The sequence below is a fragment of the Drosophila arizonae genome, chromosome 3 (genome assembly GCF_054131065.1).
Source record: "Drosophila arizonae isolate 15081-1271.41 chromosome 3, UAZ_ARI_1.0, whole genome shotgun sequence".
In the NCBI taxonomy this organism is placed as follows: Eukaryota; Metazoa; Arthropoda; class Insecta; order Diptera; family Drosophilidae; genus Drosophila; species Drosophila arizonae.
In genome coordinates this window covers 17,058,692-17,072,505 of record NC_142923.1, presented here as the reverse complement: position 1 = coordinate 17,072,505, position 13,814 = coordinate 17,058,692, and the positions used below count along the sequence as shown (strand labels likewise).

The 13,814-nt window shown below is 39.1% G+C and overlaps 1 protein-coding gene across 6 annotated transcripts; it reads left to right on the top strand.

The window, feature by feature from the left end:
* The first annotated feature begins 427 nt into the window (after positions 1–427).
* Positions 428–12,938, top strand: Trpgamma (Transient receptor potential cation channel gamma). 6 transcript variants are annotated; one of them, XM_089464827.1, is made up of 17 exons: positions 428–668; positions 1,374–1,701; positions 3,438–3,480; positions 6,458–6,639; positions 6,698–7,066; positions 7,140–7,472; positions 7,528–7,710; positions 7,780–8,316; positions 8,375–8,643; positions 8,729–8,842; positions 10,305–10,500; positions 10,560–10,754; positions 10,821–11,046; positions 11,115–11,459; positions 11,525–11,800; positions 11,867–11,985; positions 12,050–12,938. In XM_089464827.1, exons 5-17 carry the CDS (start codon positions 6,716–6,718, stop codon positions 12,281–12,283), a joined length of 3,378 nt encoding a protein of 1,125 aa, XP_089320953.1. In that variant the 5' UTR covers positions 428–668; positions 1,374–1,701; positions 3,438–3,480; positions 6,458–6,639; positions 6,698–6,715; the 3' UTR covers positions 12,284–12,938. The 6 variants fall into 6 exon arrangements, with proteins under 6 accessions (XP_089320953.1, XP_089320952.1, XP_017860526.1 ...); XM_089464826.1 differs by having other exon boundaries at positions 428–693; XM_018005037.2 differs by having other exon boundaries at positions 428–806.
* Positions 12,939–13,814: the final 876 nt, after the last annotated feature.

Sequence of the window (13,814 nt, the reverse complement as noted above, 5' to 3'; positions counted from 1 at the left end):
GTGTGACAGTGCGTGCAAACAGAAAAAAGCAAATGTTGGTGGAATGTGAATGTGGAGGCTAATCGATTATTTTCAAAAATACTACAAATACTAAAAGGTATTGTGTATATTATAAGTATCGATTCCGTATCTACTTTGGCGGCAAAAAGTGTTTTATTTAAATATTTTGGTTAAGAATGATTTTAGTTTGCTACATTTTATTATCTGAGAATGGTACTAAACACCGTTTATATTTTGAATATAGCGTATACGCTTTTTTCCAAATACGTAAAGTTGATGAAATTCCTACAGTTCATTGTCCTAATAGCCTTGCAAAAGCGGATGCAGCCTACATATTTCATTATATAGTCCTAGTCACAGAGCTAAAGTATTTTGGCCACACCTTTTTCTCTCCACCTTCGTTGTAGAAGCCTACTTCATCATATTTTGCAGGTTAATCCAATGATGACCTCCTTTCTTCAGTGTTGTCGGTTACTCCCGCCTGTCTGCAATACTACACTCATGCGCATTGCAGCTTAAACAGCCGGTCATGTTTTTATTAATGAAAATCCCAAAAGTTTTCGCCTTCAAACTCAGTACAATCGCCTGGCTTCCCAGTGGCAATTCGACAACTGGTCAAGACGCATGGAAATTCGGAAAAATGCGGATAATTCGCAATAATAATTAACGTGTGAAATCAAAAACATCGAACAAGTATAATTATGATGTGCTAACATTTGACCAAAAAACGCAATAAAAATATATATATTTATATATGTTTAAAAAAGTCCCGGAAATATTAAGTTTGGAGCTTTCGATTTTAAATTGTTTGTGCTATGAATTTAAGTTATTTATGCTAAAAAGAATACAAAACTATTATTGTTTGCTGTTTAAAAGTCTATGACTCCAACACGCCCTAATCTTCTTTAGCTGAAATTTCTTATGTCAATATATGTATCAAAAAGGCAATAGTAGATTTATAGGTCAATCTCCACCCAACTTTCTCACGCCCTTAAGCGCTACCCTATTAAAAACTTTTTTTTGACTGCAGAACTTGATAGAACATATAACGGAAATATACTTACATATAAAAAGCTATCCTAACTTGATCGTGTGCTTCTATAAGGTGTAATCGACTCTATAGAAACTGTAGTAGTATTGAAGTATTAGCAAAGTGCTAAAATATTGCAACTTTTACTCAGATCTACTAAATAGAAAATAATATTGTGAATATTTTCAAATTTGAAATTTGAAAAATTTAATATTTTCCAAAAAATAAATAAACAAACAATTTTATTTTATGCGTACCAAGTTAAAAGAAAAACGTTGAAATATATTCTCAGTAAGATTGCGAACAAATTCCATAAACATTGCGTAAATTTAATTATTTATAGAAACAAAACGACGTGATTAAACAACGCAAACGGAAAATCGATCCAAATAATAATTTAAACAAATATATGAATATATTTCTATGAAACTATTTGTGTGGCCTAAGCGATTCAACAACAAACCAACGGCGTAAAGATTACAATTGACTTTCTGATTAATTGGCGATTTCTTATACTTTTCTCAAAAACTGTATTTTGAATTACAAATTTTGAAAGTTTTTGTTGAATTGTTTGTGTTGCGGATTGAAAAGTTGACGTAAATATTGCACTGGAGGTGATTCGACAGCAAACGCGTTCGATTGCCGCACTCAAGAGGAAATCTCAACTCAAGGTAAATGCAAAATTGGGAAAGAGCGAGGGCTCACAATGGATGATGATAGCCGAGCACCCTCTATATATACACTGCTTTGTTTGTTCTCTGTCTCTGTGAAGTGGGCTGGCCACTTGTGCCAGTTACTCAATTTTATGCAGTTTTCAAACCAAGTCAATGGGAAATTGCAAATTTGTGTGCTGCAAAGATATTGAGAAGAGTGTCTGAGTCAAACGAACAGCATAATGAACAAATGTTTGCTAAAAAGCAATCTACGATAATTAGAAGACCCCTTTTTACTAAGAATTTGCAAGCTATACATTTTTAAAATTACATATAATTAAAGTTAATTGAGTCGCCTTCAATGCATGGTTACCTAACAGGTAACTAACACCAGCTAAAGTACAAGATTTTCACTTACAACCCTTGCCGTAGTAAAAACTCTTTGAGTAAAAAGGAAGAAGCACAAAATACAAAACAAAAGCACCCACGTAAGGAGGCACTGTCGGGTGGCCTTTAATAGACGGCGCTTCGGTCACAGTGAGTGCAGTGCCCTGAATTAAAATGCGCTCAAGGACAACAGCAACAACAACAGCTGACATCAAGAAAATGCCAACAGCAACAAAGTTGCGACTAAACGCAGCAAAAAGTTGCTATTAATTGGAAGCCAACGTTGCGAATATGTAACTTTGCCAAATAAAAGGACATATTTACTTACGTATATATTTGTTATTTTATATTGTATATTATATATGCATGTTTATTCCTAATATATGTATGTATGTATGTATATTCGCAACATGCCTAGCAAAAACTAGTGCAATTGGCTTTGGTGCCGTTATTAGAAAAGCTTACTTTACCGAAGAGTTGGGCAAGTCTCTCGCGAATTTTAATATAAAGAAAGGAGAGAAAAGTTGGTTTCGTATTCGCTATCTTGCTCTGTCAGAGAGCAAATGAAGTGAGAGTTAGAAGCTTAGTGCGATCGAGAGTTGGCTTGCCGTTTTCTTAGGCTCACTACATACTGTACATAGCTTTCATGTTGTTTGCTCGCAATTACTCTCTCCCTTCTCAAATGTGTTTAATATATGTGTATGTATATACATATGTGCATTTGTATATTAATACGTGTGGATAAGCAGTAATTTCTTCATTCTCCCCGCTTCGCTTAGACAGCTTTCTTACATTATTAGAATCGAGTAATTGAAAGCTTTTCAAATAAGTTTGACAATACTTTCAAACGGAAAGAGGATATTTTGTTAAATATTAGAACTTTTCTCGGACTTTGACGTGTCCTTCTCTATTGTCTTTGTGTGAGGCTTCTGAGAGCCAAGTACTACGTGCCAAGGACGCGAGGGTGCGTATTCCACAAGCACAAACATAAGCACAAGTAGATGCCGGCATCAAGGCAGCAAGGACACTTGAGGGCCATGCGTGCCACTCTCGTGCTGTTCACTCGGGTTCTCCTTAACCATCTTGTATGTATATATATGCAACAGTGTTAGCATCAGCATCCGTTGGGTTTAAGGGGAATATACTTTACAATTCATATTTCAATATTTGTGTGTTGTATAAATGAATAATGATTTCCTATACTAAATTTCGGCAATGAATTGCTTCACTAAGCTGTCTGTCAATGTATATTTATAATCCTACTTACAGTTTTTTTTCTTCTAATTTCTTATACCATTAACCTCTGGGCTATGCTTACGCTTTAATCGTACTAACACACAAATCTATTCTGCTTTATTCTTTCGTAGTTGTCGAAATGGAGCGATGTCAAAGCGGCAGAAGAAGGCGAAGGTAAGTAAAATACCTTAAACATATCAATTTGAAAGGCTTACGTATAAAAAAAAACTATTATTATCATTTCACGACTTTAATTATCTCTTAAATACTACTTTTATATAATAATTTATAGATGCAAACAATCCAAATGATCATGTATATTAATTATTATTTGTACAATTTCTTAAATGTATACGAATAGACTACTACAATAGTGATTAATATTGAATTAGCATTATTAACTAACTATTGTTTAAGTGCTTGCCATACATCCAAGAAGAAGAGCACTTCACTAAACTGCACGTCCTCCCACCAGGATATAGAAGAACAGACTGAAGTGCCGCTGCTGCAGGCGCCCATTTATATAGGGCAACTCACTCTCATCCTCTTCGTAATCCCACTTCCACTCGAAGACAAACTTGACTCTCTGAGCATTTCCTTGAGTTAATGGATCGACAGACAGCCAGCTAGGTACACAGACAGAGAATCTGCCAAAGAGAGAGACATGTAGGGAGACACGTAGGCAGACAGAAAGAGTCACATATACATTTGCATGTTACATCTAATCAGCCGATCATCCTGATCAAAAACACATATACTACTTATATTATATGAATAACCACGTCCTTTTCTGATTGCTGAATACATAACAATATACCCTGGAATGGCCTTTTCTAATTTGCTAAACATTACAAATTGAGCAAGGAAATCGAATAGGAAATGGGAATGGGCACGGTGTTGGTAGTGTAGCAACCGGGTTAAAATCTGTTAAGAGTTGCTGTGTTAAAGTGTTTGCGCACAGTTAGATTGTTTTTTAGGTCAATCAATAGCGTTTCAATGGTTTTGTGATTACTTTGTAGCCGCTAAGGTGCTGCATTTATATATTTGCATGTACACACATACAGATACATATGCAAGTGTGTACGTGTGTAGGTGTATGCTATGCACCTGTGTGTGTGTGTGCGTGTGTGTGTTTGGCAAAGTGGTTGTCGGAAACAGTTGACCATGTTGTTGTTGCTTTGTAGCGTTGCGTGTTCAGGACCTACGACAACCAAAAGGCAAGGCACCTAGGTTAGGTTGGCTCCTGCGCAGTCTCATTTTTCAAACTCACACACAGACCCACACACCGACACATGCACACACTAGCTATACTCGTCTGTCTGTGGCAAATCAATGAAGGTTCAACGTTCGCTGTTACCAGCTGCAAAAGTGGAGCTAAGCTTGCTCGAAAGGATGGTTGCTAAACAGACCGAATTCGTTTATACACTTTCTAAATATTTATCAAATATGATGCTTAATACAAAACTGCATTTAAATTTTAAATTAGTTTATTTAGAATACATTATTGCCTTAAGTAAATATGTTAGTTTTATGTCGTGTTATATTAGGCATAATCTACAATCAAACAAAAAAAACTTTAAAATTAAAAATAAATTAAAAATAAAAATAAAATAATAAAAAATTGGAATCATATTTTTGAAGCATTTCTAAATACATTTTAACTAAACATCTATTAATCTGGGATATATTTGAGCATTAGTTAAAGTATTTTTAATGAATTCTAATATTTAAAAAAAAAAAAAAAAAAAACAAAATTAATCAACAAGTTCTTAGAGGTATATAAATACATTGTATATTTTTGTAAAATTTCTAGCAAATAATATGAAAGCAAATTAATATCAGCTTTCCCCACATCTTGACATACAAATCGTTAAAATTGTAAAACTCTTGAACTGAAAGGGAAATATTGACGTAGGGCATAATACATGGCAAATTTGCGGATGCTACGTCATATATGTATGTACGCTGATGAAGGTCGTCAGTGCTTGTAGAAAGTAGTTACAGTAAGGCCTACCTAAACCAGAAAACATATAGTGCGAGCTGAGGATATATATATTTACTATGCAAAGTATTAATTGAGAGAGATTGTTTAATTTTAAATTGCATTAATATTGAAAATGAATAATAATATTAATAATAAAAATAAAATAATTTGTTATACAATTTTAACGCTATCCTTAAACATTTAACTATGTATAATTATTAAAGCCTGCTCGGCCTGCCAAACGCTCGACTTTGTTAGGCTTTCCTATATATGCTTTGGCAGGTGGTATAATTGCAATTGTATATGTTGCATACATCATATATCATATATCATATATCATATGACTGTTATTTTGTTGTCTATACATAACCTGGTAATGTGCATGATGCATATATTCATGAAATGTTGAATGTTGCCGTCCTCAGCCCGGTTCCTTTTAACAATTCATAAGCGGGCTCGCACACCCCAGCAGGAAGAGCTGTGCATGTGTGTGGACTCTGTATATTATAAGCATATGCAAAAAAAAAAAATAAAACAAGCAAGCAGCTATTGACCCAGATTTTTTAACGTAGCACCGCGACCAACTGCATTTCCCTCTAGCCCATTTTGTATATAAATATTACGCATACGCCTCGCATGTTTGTTATGATTGTTTGCTTTCATTTGCGTTTGCCACACATTATAATAATTACATTATATTATTGTTGTTGTTGTTGCTGTAATTTGCCACTGATGCTGTTATCCCTTGGCGCTAATGGCTTCCCATTTCGATTAAGCTATGAACCCCAAGTTAATAAAAATCTAATGGGATTTTGATTTTACACAAGGCCATCGACGCGACAGCTGCGGCCTTGCGACAGTCGCCGTGTTTGCTCGCAAGGCTATTTTGCAGTAGATTAAACTTTGCTTATTGCAGACATCCTTGAGCAGCATAATTAGGGTAGACGCTGCCACCAGCAGGAGTTGTGGTCGACGAGAATATGGCTATAATGAGCAGATTTAATCGGGCGAAATCCTTAATGCCGGCAACTTTTCTTGTTGACATCGATGAGTTCATAGAGATGCCCCTAAGACAGACAAACGCATAGACAGATGAAAATGACTAGTTTAGATCAATAATCACATTTTATTCGTTAGTCTTACAATTAATTCTTTTCTCCCTTACAGACGAAGGAAAAAAATTGCACTTCATAAGTCCGGCACGCCGGAAATCTGTCCTAGCTCCAATTCTGAGTAAGATTAAGAATGGTGTGGATGGCTCGGATGCTGGAGATAAGAGGTCGGCAGGCAGCGAGGGCAGCGGCAGCAGTCACATAGCCGTCCAAATTGAGCCAGCCAGGCGTGTGAAGGTAACTGAGCTGAGCTGCTCGACTAAGAGTCCTTAACAGGCATCAAATCCCATTGCAGCGCCATAGCATACACGGCATGATGGAGGAGGAGAACACCATACGGCCGCATCAGGAGATACGCCAGCTAACGCTGGAGGAGAAGAAGTTCCTCTTGGCGGTGGAGCGGGGCGACATGGCGGGCACTCGACGCATGCTGCAGAAGGCACAGGACACCGATTACATCAATGTCAACTGTGTCGATCCCTTGGGTCGCACCGCCTTGCTGATGGCCATTGATAATGAGAATCTGGAGATGGTTGAGCTGCTCATTAACTACAATGTGGACACGAAGGATGCGCTCTTGCACTCCATTTCCGAGGAGTTTGTGGAGGCCGTGGAGGTGTTGCTGGACCACGAGAATGTTACCTTCCAGAATGAGGGCAATCATGTGTGTAGTAGCTCCATTCTCTCTCTCTCTCTCTCTCTCTCTCATAACTACATTCTCTGTAATTTCATCATAGAGCTGGGAGTCTACTTCGGAGGAGACTTCAACGTTTACGCCAGACATAACACCTTTGATATTGGCCGCCCATCGGGACAACTACGAAATCATCAAAATTCTGCTCGATCGTGGCGCCGTTCTGCCCATGCCACACGATGTGCGTTGCGGCTGTGACGAGTGCGTCCTGTCCCGGCAGGAGGACTCGCTCAGGCACTCGCGCTCTCGAATCAACGCCTATCGTGCGCTGGCCAGTCCCAGTCTTATAGCACTGTCCTCCAAGGATCCTATACTCACGGCCTTCGAGCTCTCCTGGGAGCTGCGACGTCTCAGCTTTCTGGAACACGAATTTAAGGTAAGCTAGATATGCCAAATGCAATGTGGTGTATAGCTATGGGACTATCTTTCAGAACGAATATCAGGAGCTGCGAAAGCAGTGCCAGGATTTTGCTACCGCCTTGCTAGATCATACGCGCACCTCGCACGAGCTGGAGATCCTGCTAAATCACGATCCCACTGGGCCGGTGTTCGAGCATGGCGAACGCATGCACCTGAATCGCCTGAAGCTGGCTATCAAACTGCGGCAGAAGAAGGTAGCTTAATATGAGAATATATAAATATCTCTCTCTATCTATCTATCTATCTCGTTCTCTTATGCGCAGTTTGTGGCGCATTCGAATGTGCAACAGCTGCTGGCCAGCATTTGGTATGAGGGCCTACCTGGCTTTAGACGCAAAAACATGGCTCTTCAGACACTGGACATCATTCGCATTGGCATCCTGTTTCCCATTTTCTCGCTGGCCTACATTCTGGCGCCGTACTCCAGCATCGGCCAGACCATGCGGAAGCCCTTCATTAAATTCATTTGCCACAGCGCCTCGTACTTTACGTTCTTGTTCCTGCTAATGCTCGCCTCGCAGCGCATTGAGACCTTCATTGGCAGCTGGTTCTGGTCGGACGCGACGACGATGCTGAACCAGACGGAGGAGCTGCAGCTGCCCACCAAGCGCGGAGCCAAGCCCACCTTCATCGAGTGGCTGATTCTGGCCTGGGTGAGCGGGCTCATCTGGAGCGAGGTGAAGCAGCTGTGGGACGTGGGGCTGCAGGAGTACCTCAATGATATGTGGAACGTCATTGACTTTGTGACCAACTCGCTCTACGTGGCCACAGTGGCACTGCGCGTCGTCTCGTTCTTTCAGGTAATCATCACAGACTCAGTCTCTTCTGCTTCAGTCCCTTAACACATGGCTCGTGCAGGTGCAAAAGGAGATGAAGGTCAATTCGCAGGCCACGGACTTGCCGCGCGAGCGCTGGGACACCTGGGACCCCATGCTCATATCGGAGGGCCTGTTCAGTGCAGCGAACATTTTCAGTAGCCTCAAGCTGGTGTACATCTTCTCGGTGAACCCACACTTGGGGCCACTGCAGGTCTCGCTGTCGCGCATGGTCATGGACATCATGAAGTTCTTCTTCCTCTACGTCCTGGTGCTCTTCGCCTTTGGCAGCGGCCTCAACCAGCTGCTCTGGTCGGTATTGCCACTGCCTAACAATCATTTGCTTTAAATAATATTTATATGTTTAACCTCATTTTTCATGGACTCATGGACTCAGGTACTATGCTGATCTGGAGAAGAAGCGCTGTCCCGAGGTCTCACCCAGCCTCCTGCTCAACTTGAATGGCACCAATGATCCGAATGCCTGCATCGTCTGGCGACGTTTCTCCAAGTAAGTTCCTTCAGCCTTAAGGTGGTTATTAGGAGGAGTAATTTCCATTAACTAGATATTGTGTAATTTATTATTATTATCGCCATAGCCCTAATACTAAGCTAGCCTTTAATTATACTCATTCACGAAAGTGAATCAGTATATTGGTTTTGTGCAATGTCCGTCTTGCTGTCCGTCCGTCTGTCCGTCTGTCCGTCTGTCCGTCCGTCCGTCTGTCCGTCTGTCCGTCTGTCCGTCTGTCCGTATGAACGCAATCTATTTCGGCGCTATTGAAGCTAGAGACTTGAAATTTGGAACACATACTCGTGTATATCTCCGATTTATAAAGTGTTAAAATTTTCCCGATCCGCCCACTAGGGGCGTGGCAAATCGGAAAATGCATTTTCCGATATACCAGAAATCATGTTTGTTGAAGAGATAGAAAGCTGAAACTTGGTATGTAGGTCCGCGTTGACCACCCAAGATCACGAGCTATGGCGGATATATCTACGCCCATTGGGGGCGTGGCAAATCGGATAAAACTGTATCTCCTAAAGTTATAAACCTAGAATGCTGAAATTTTGCACGTCAGCTAATGGTATGATTCTATAAAGTCTGAAGATAAATTATAAGTCTACGCCCGTTGGGGGCGTGGCAAATCGGACCTGAAGATATAGTGATTTTTTAAATTCTCCTATATTTTGGACACTATTGATGGCAGAGACCTCAAATTTTGTATATATACTCGGACTGATCACCCAAGACCAAAAAGTTTTGTCGGATATATGTCCGCCGCAAAAGTTTATATCTCCTAAAGTAAAATAGCTAGAAGCTTCAAATTTGGATAGTTGAGTTACTGGTAGCCTCCTCTATCGATTCCCCAAAAATAATTTTTACGCCTCTTTAGGGGCGTGGCATATCGAAAAATACCCTGTAATTTTCACATTTTTTTAGGGTAAGCATTCAAACTTTGCAGTTAGGGTAACGTTATCTCTTTCTAAAAACTGACCAAAAATGAGGTGTCTACGCCCAGTTGGGGCGTGGCAAATCGGAAAAACCTGTATATTCTACAGTATTAGAACGAAACTTAACTACTAAATTGTTGATGGGATGTGAATGAGTATTCCGCAGTCGGTAACGCCCGACTGCAACGTTCTTACTTGTTTTATTATTAATAAGTTAGCTCTTAAATAAATAAATAAATTATTATTATATTTTTCGAAACACAAATCAAAAGTCTATAAGGAATTATTTAATTAAATTAATTTTTATTTTAATAATTGTATATACATATATGTAGAATTTTTAATTTTATTTTTTTTATTTTATTTCATTTTTTTTTTTTTTTTCATAAAATAATATAAAAAGTAATACATTTTTTAAAATTATTTTTAATTTAACTATGCATGAATATATCAAATTAAAAATGTTTCCTTTACATAATCAATTATATCATATATTATAATATTGATTTCTTCCCTAGTCTTTTTGAGACCACTCAAACCCTATTTTGGGCTGTCTTTGGGCTGATTGATCTGGACAGCTTCGAGCTGGATGGCATCAAGATCTTTACACGTTTCTGGGGCATGCTCATGTTTGGCACCTATTCGGTTATCAACATCGTAGTGCTGCTCAATCTCTTGATAGCCATGATGAACCACTCGTATCAGCTAATATCGGTAGAGTCACTAAACCAAATAGTAGATATATTATCAAATATAACACCTGTTATCTCCAGGAACGCGCTGATGTGGAGTGGAAGTTTGCACGCTCCAAATTATGGATCAGTTACTTCGAGGAGGGCGGCACTTGCCCGCCTCCGTTCAATATAATTCCCACGCCCAAGTCCATATGGTACGCCAGCAAATGGATGCGTCAGGTGTTCTGCAGCGGCTCCTCGGCCGCTCGACGCGAGCACCTGAAGACAATACGTGTAAGTACAGGGACTAAATTAGTGAATAATTATATCTTACACTAACTAACTAAAACCTTATGCTAGCGCAAAGCACAGCAGGCCAGCGACAGGGACTTCAAGTATCAGCAGATAATGCGTAATCTGGTGCGTCGCTATGTCACCGTGGAGCAGCGCAAGGCGGAGTCACAGGGTGTCACGGAGGACGATGTCAACGAGATTAAGCAGGACATCTCTGCTTTCCGCTGCGAGCTGGTGGAGATACTGAAGAACAGCGGCATGGATACGAACGTGACTGCAGGACAAGGTGGCGGTAAGCTGCGCTTGGATACACTCGACTCACACTCTAATCTCAATCTCAATCTCTTACTTCACACTCAGGCGGCGGTGGCAAGAAGAATCGCCAGAAGGAGCGTCGGCTCATGAAAGGCTTTAATATTGCGCCGCCTGGCTCGACGAGCTCCTTGGCCCCGGTGGCCGAGTTCTCCACATCGCTGGACAATTATGATAATCAGCATGAGATACTTAGCTCCACGCTCTCCACACTCTTCACGCCCAACTTCATACACAGACGCCAGAACACCACTGGCGGCATGGGTGGCTCTGAGTCACCCACCACGCCCACTCAGAGCCCGGCACCAGCAACGCCCGCCACGGCTGCCACAAAGTACAATAAGACCACGTTGAAGTACAACAAACGCATTGCAGGCCATAAGAAACGCTGGGGTAAGCTAAGGACAATTTTAACTATATATCCAATCTCTCATTATACGCATCTTGCATATTTATAGGTACACTGATTGAAGCCGCCAAGGTGGGCAACATGAGCAAAATGCTGGGACGCTCCAAGTCGGAGGATTCCGTCTGCAATTCCTCACACGACACCACACCTGTGCACGACCAGGTGCGTGTGAGCTATGCCCAGGGCTCGGCCCAGTGCACAGTTAACTACAGGCAGAACGGCGGAGATGGCCCAACGCTGGGGTCAACGCTGCCACCGCCCCCAGCAGCCTCCTCAGCACACCCACATGGGGGCGTGGGCGCGCACTTCTTTCACACAACGACAGGTGCATACAATTGAGTCTTAAACATCATTTAAGTAGCAAGGTAAACAATGTCTATATCCATTCCAGGTCTAACTGCCATTGCTGCTCTGAAACGCAAACGCAAAAAATTCTCATCAAGCAAAAACATTTGCCCCGTGACCGAATCAATTGCAGCTGCCAATGCCGCAGAATTATTGAATGATAAGGTAAGCTCCTGAATATTAACAATTCGCAATTATTACTTTCATATTTGTTTGTTAATTCGTTCAGACGCTTAAACGAGTGTCCAGCTATCCAGCAGCCACTGCTCAGGTAAGCGGCCCACACAAGGATCCCGCTCAGGTAGTGAAGCCGCGACGGCATGAGCAAACGCAAAGTCAACATGATTCGGTTGAGGCCTCCACGGAGTTCACACTATCCATTGATCCATCCAATACGTCTGTCAATTCGCGCGAACCGTTGATTAGCAGCAGCTGTGTCTCTACCATGGGCACCATTGGCTGAATATCACTAAATGAATTCACATTACACAAAAATAACAACTAAATGAAATAGATTAACAAAAACTTAAGTAAAAGGGCAAAAGTTTTTTGCTAATTTGTCTGCTCAATTCAAATTCATTCATTCACTCACACAAAATTGCATTTGAGCCATATATATATATATATATATATATATATATATATATATATATATATATATATATATACATATATATGCAGACGAGCCTTGGGATTTGAAATGCTACCAATACCAAATATTATTATATATATATATATATATATACATATACATATGTAACTAACCCATATCGATGTTAAAAGCTGCCTTAGCACTAGAAATAAATGTTAGCATAAGCGAAAAGGGTATATCTGTCTTAAGAGATGGTTGAGAAAAATATTTAAAAATATACTATAAATACATATAATAATAAAATAACGAATAATAATTAAACAAGCAAATAAAATAATTCACATGTTTATGTGACAAGTTTTTGGAAGCATATTAAATTATTGTACTTGGACTTAGGACTACGAAATGTTTTTATGTTTCATACATAAGTGAGATAAATATTAAATAAAGCAAATACCACAATATTTTATACACCGATTTTAACCAAACTCAACAAACAACAATAAACGAATTGCAAAACTGTTAATGATTTTAGCGCCTGTATCCTGAAATACCTATAAGTATATAATATATTTTGTAGTTGCGATAAAAAAAAATACTACAAATTTTTAGATGATTTTTAGGTAAATGCAAATGTAATTTTGAATTGTATTACTATGTTGAAGTTCACAAAAATCTTAGACTTAGATTAATATCTAAATGCAACTAAAACTAACAGAAATAACGAATTAATTAAACAATGAATAGCAGGAAAATACTAATAATATTATTAATATTACAATAACTGCGATAAACGAACATCTAGTTGATTTAAATGTTATATTTAATTTTCATATAAATATATACACATATACATATACATAAACAAATACGAATACGAATACGAATACAAAACTTACATATCAAACAAAATACGATAACGTCCAACTAACAGATAATTTATGTTATATATTATTTAAGATGATTAGAAAACAATACGAGAAAATCTATGTTTATAGTGTGAATTGCTTTAGCTAACTATGGTAGAATGAAAAAGTGTTAACAATAAAAATAATGATGAATAAAGCATTTTAAGTACGCAAATTACAACTTATTTCACTTCAAATTACATCATTTATTATCTCACCTATCCCATTTTATACTCGGCCACTTGATGAAGGACTTCACTTCACTTGATCAAGGTCTATCCAGTCGTCAGTTCATTTGTCTATCGAAGTGCAGGAAAAAACCATACAACGTACATTTGGAATACATTTGGTAGGTTGTGTCATGATCCTTGGTAGTATTAATATTTTTTCGAGCTTTCAGGAATATCTGTTAAATATTATATAGTTTGCCACCTAGAACGGCAAATGTAAGCTCACTCACAGATCGACTTTGAAATGTGTTTTACTGGAAGCGA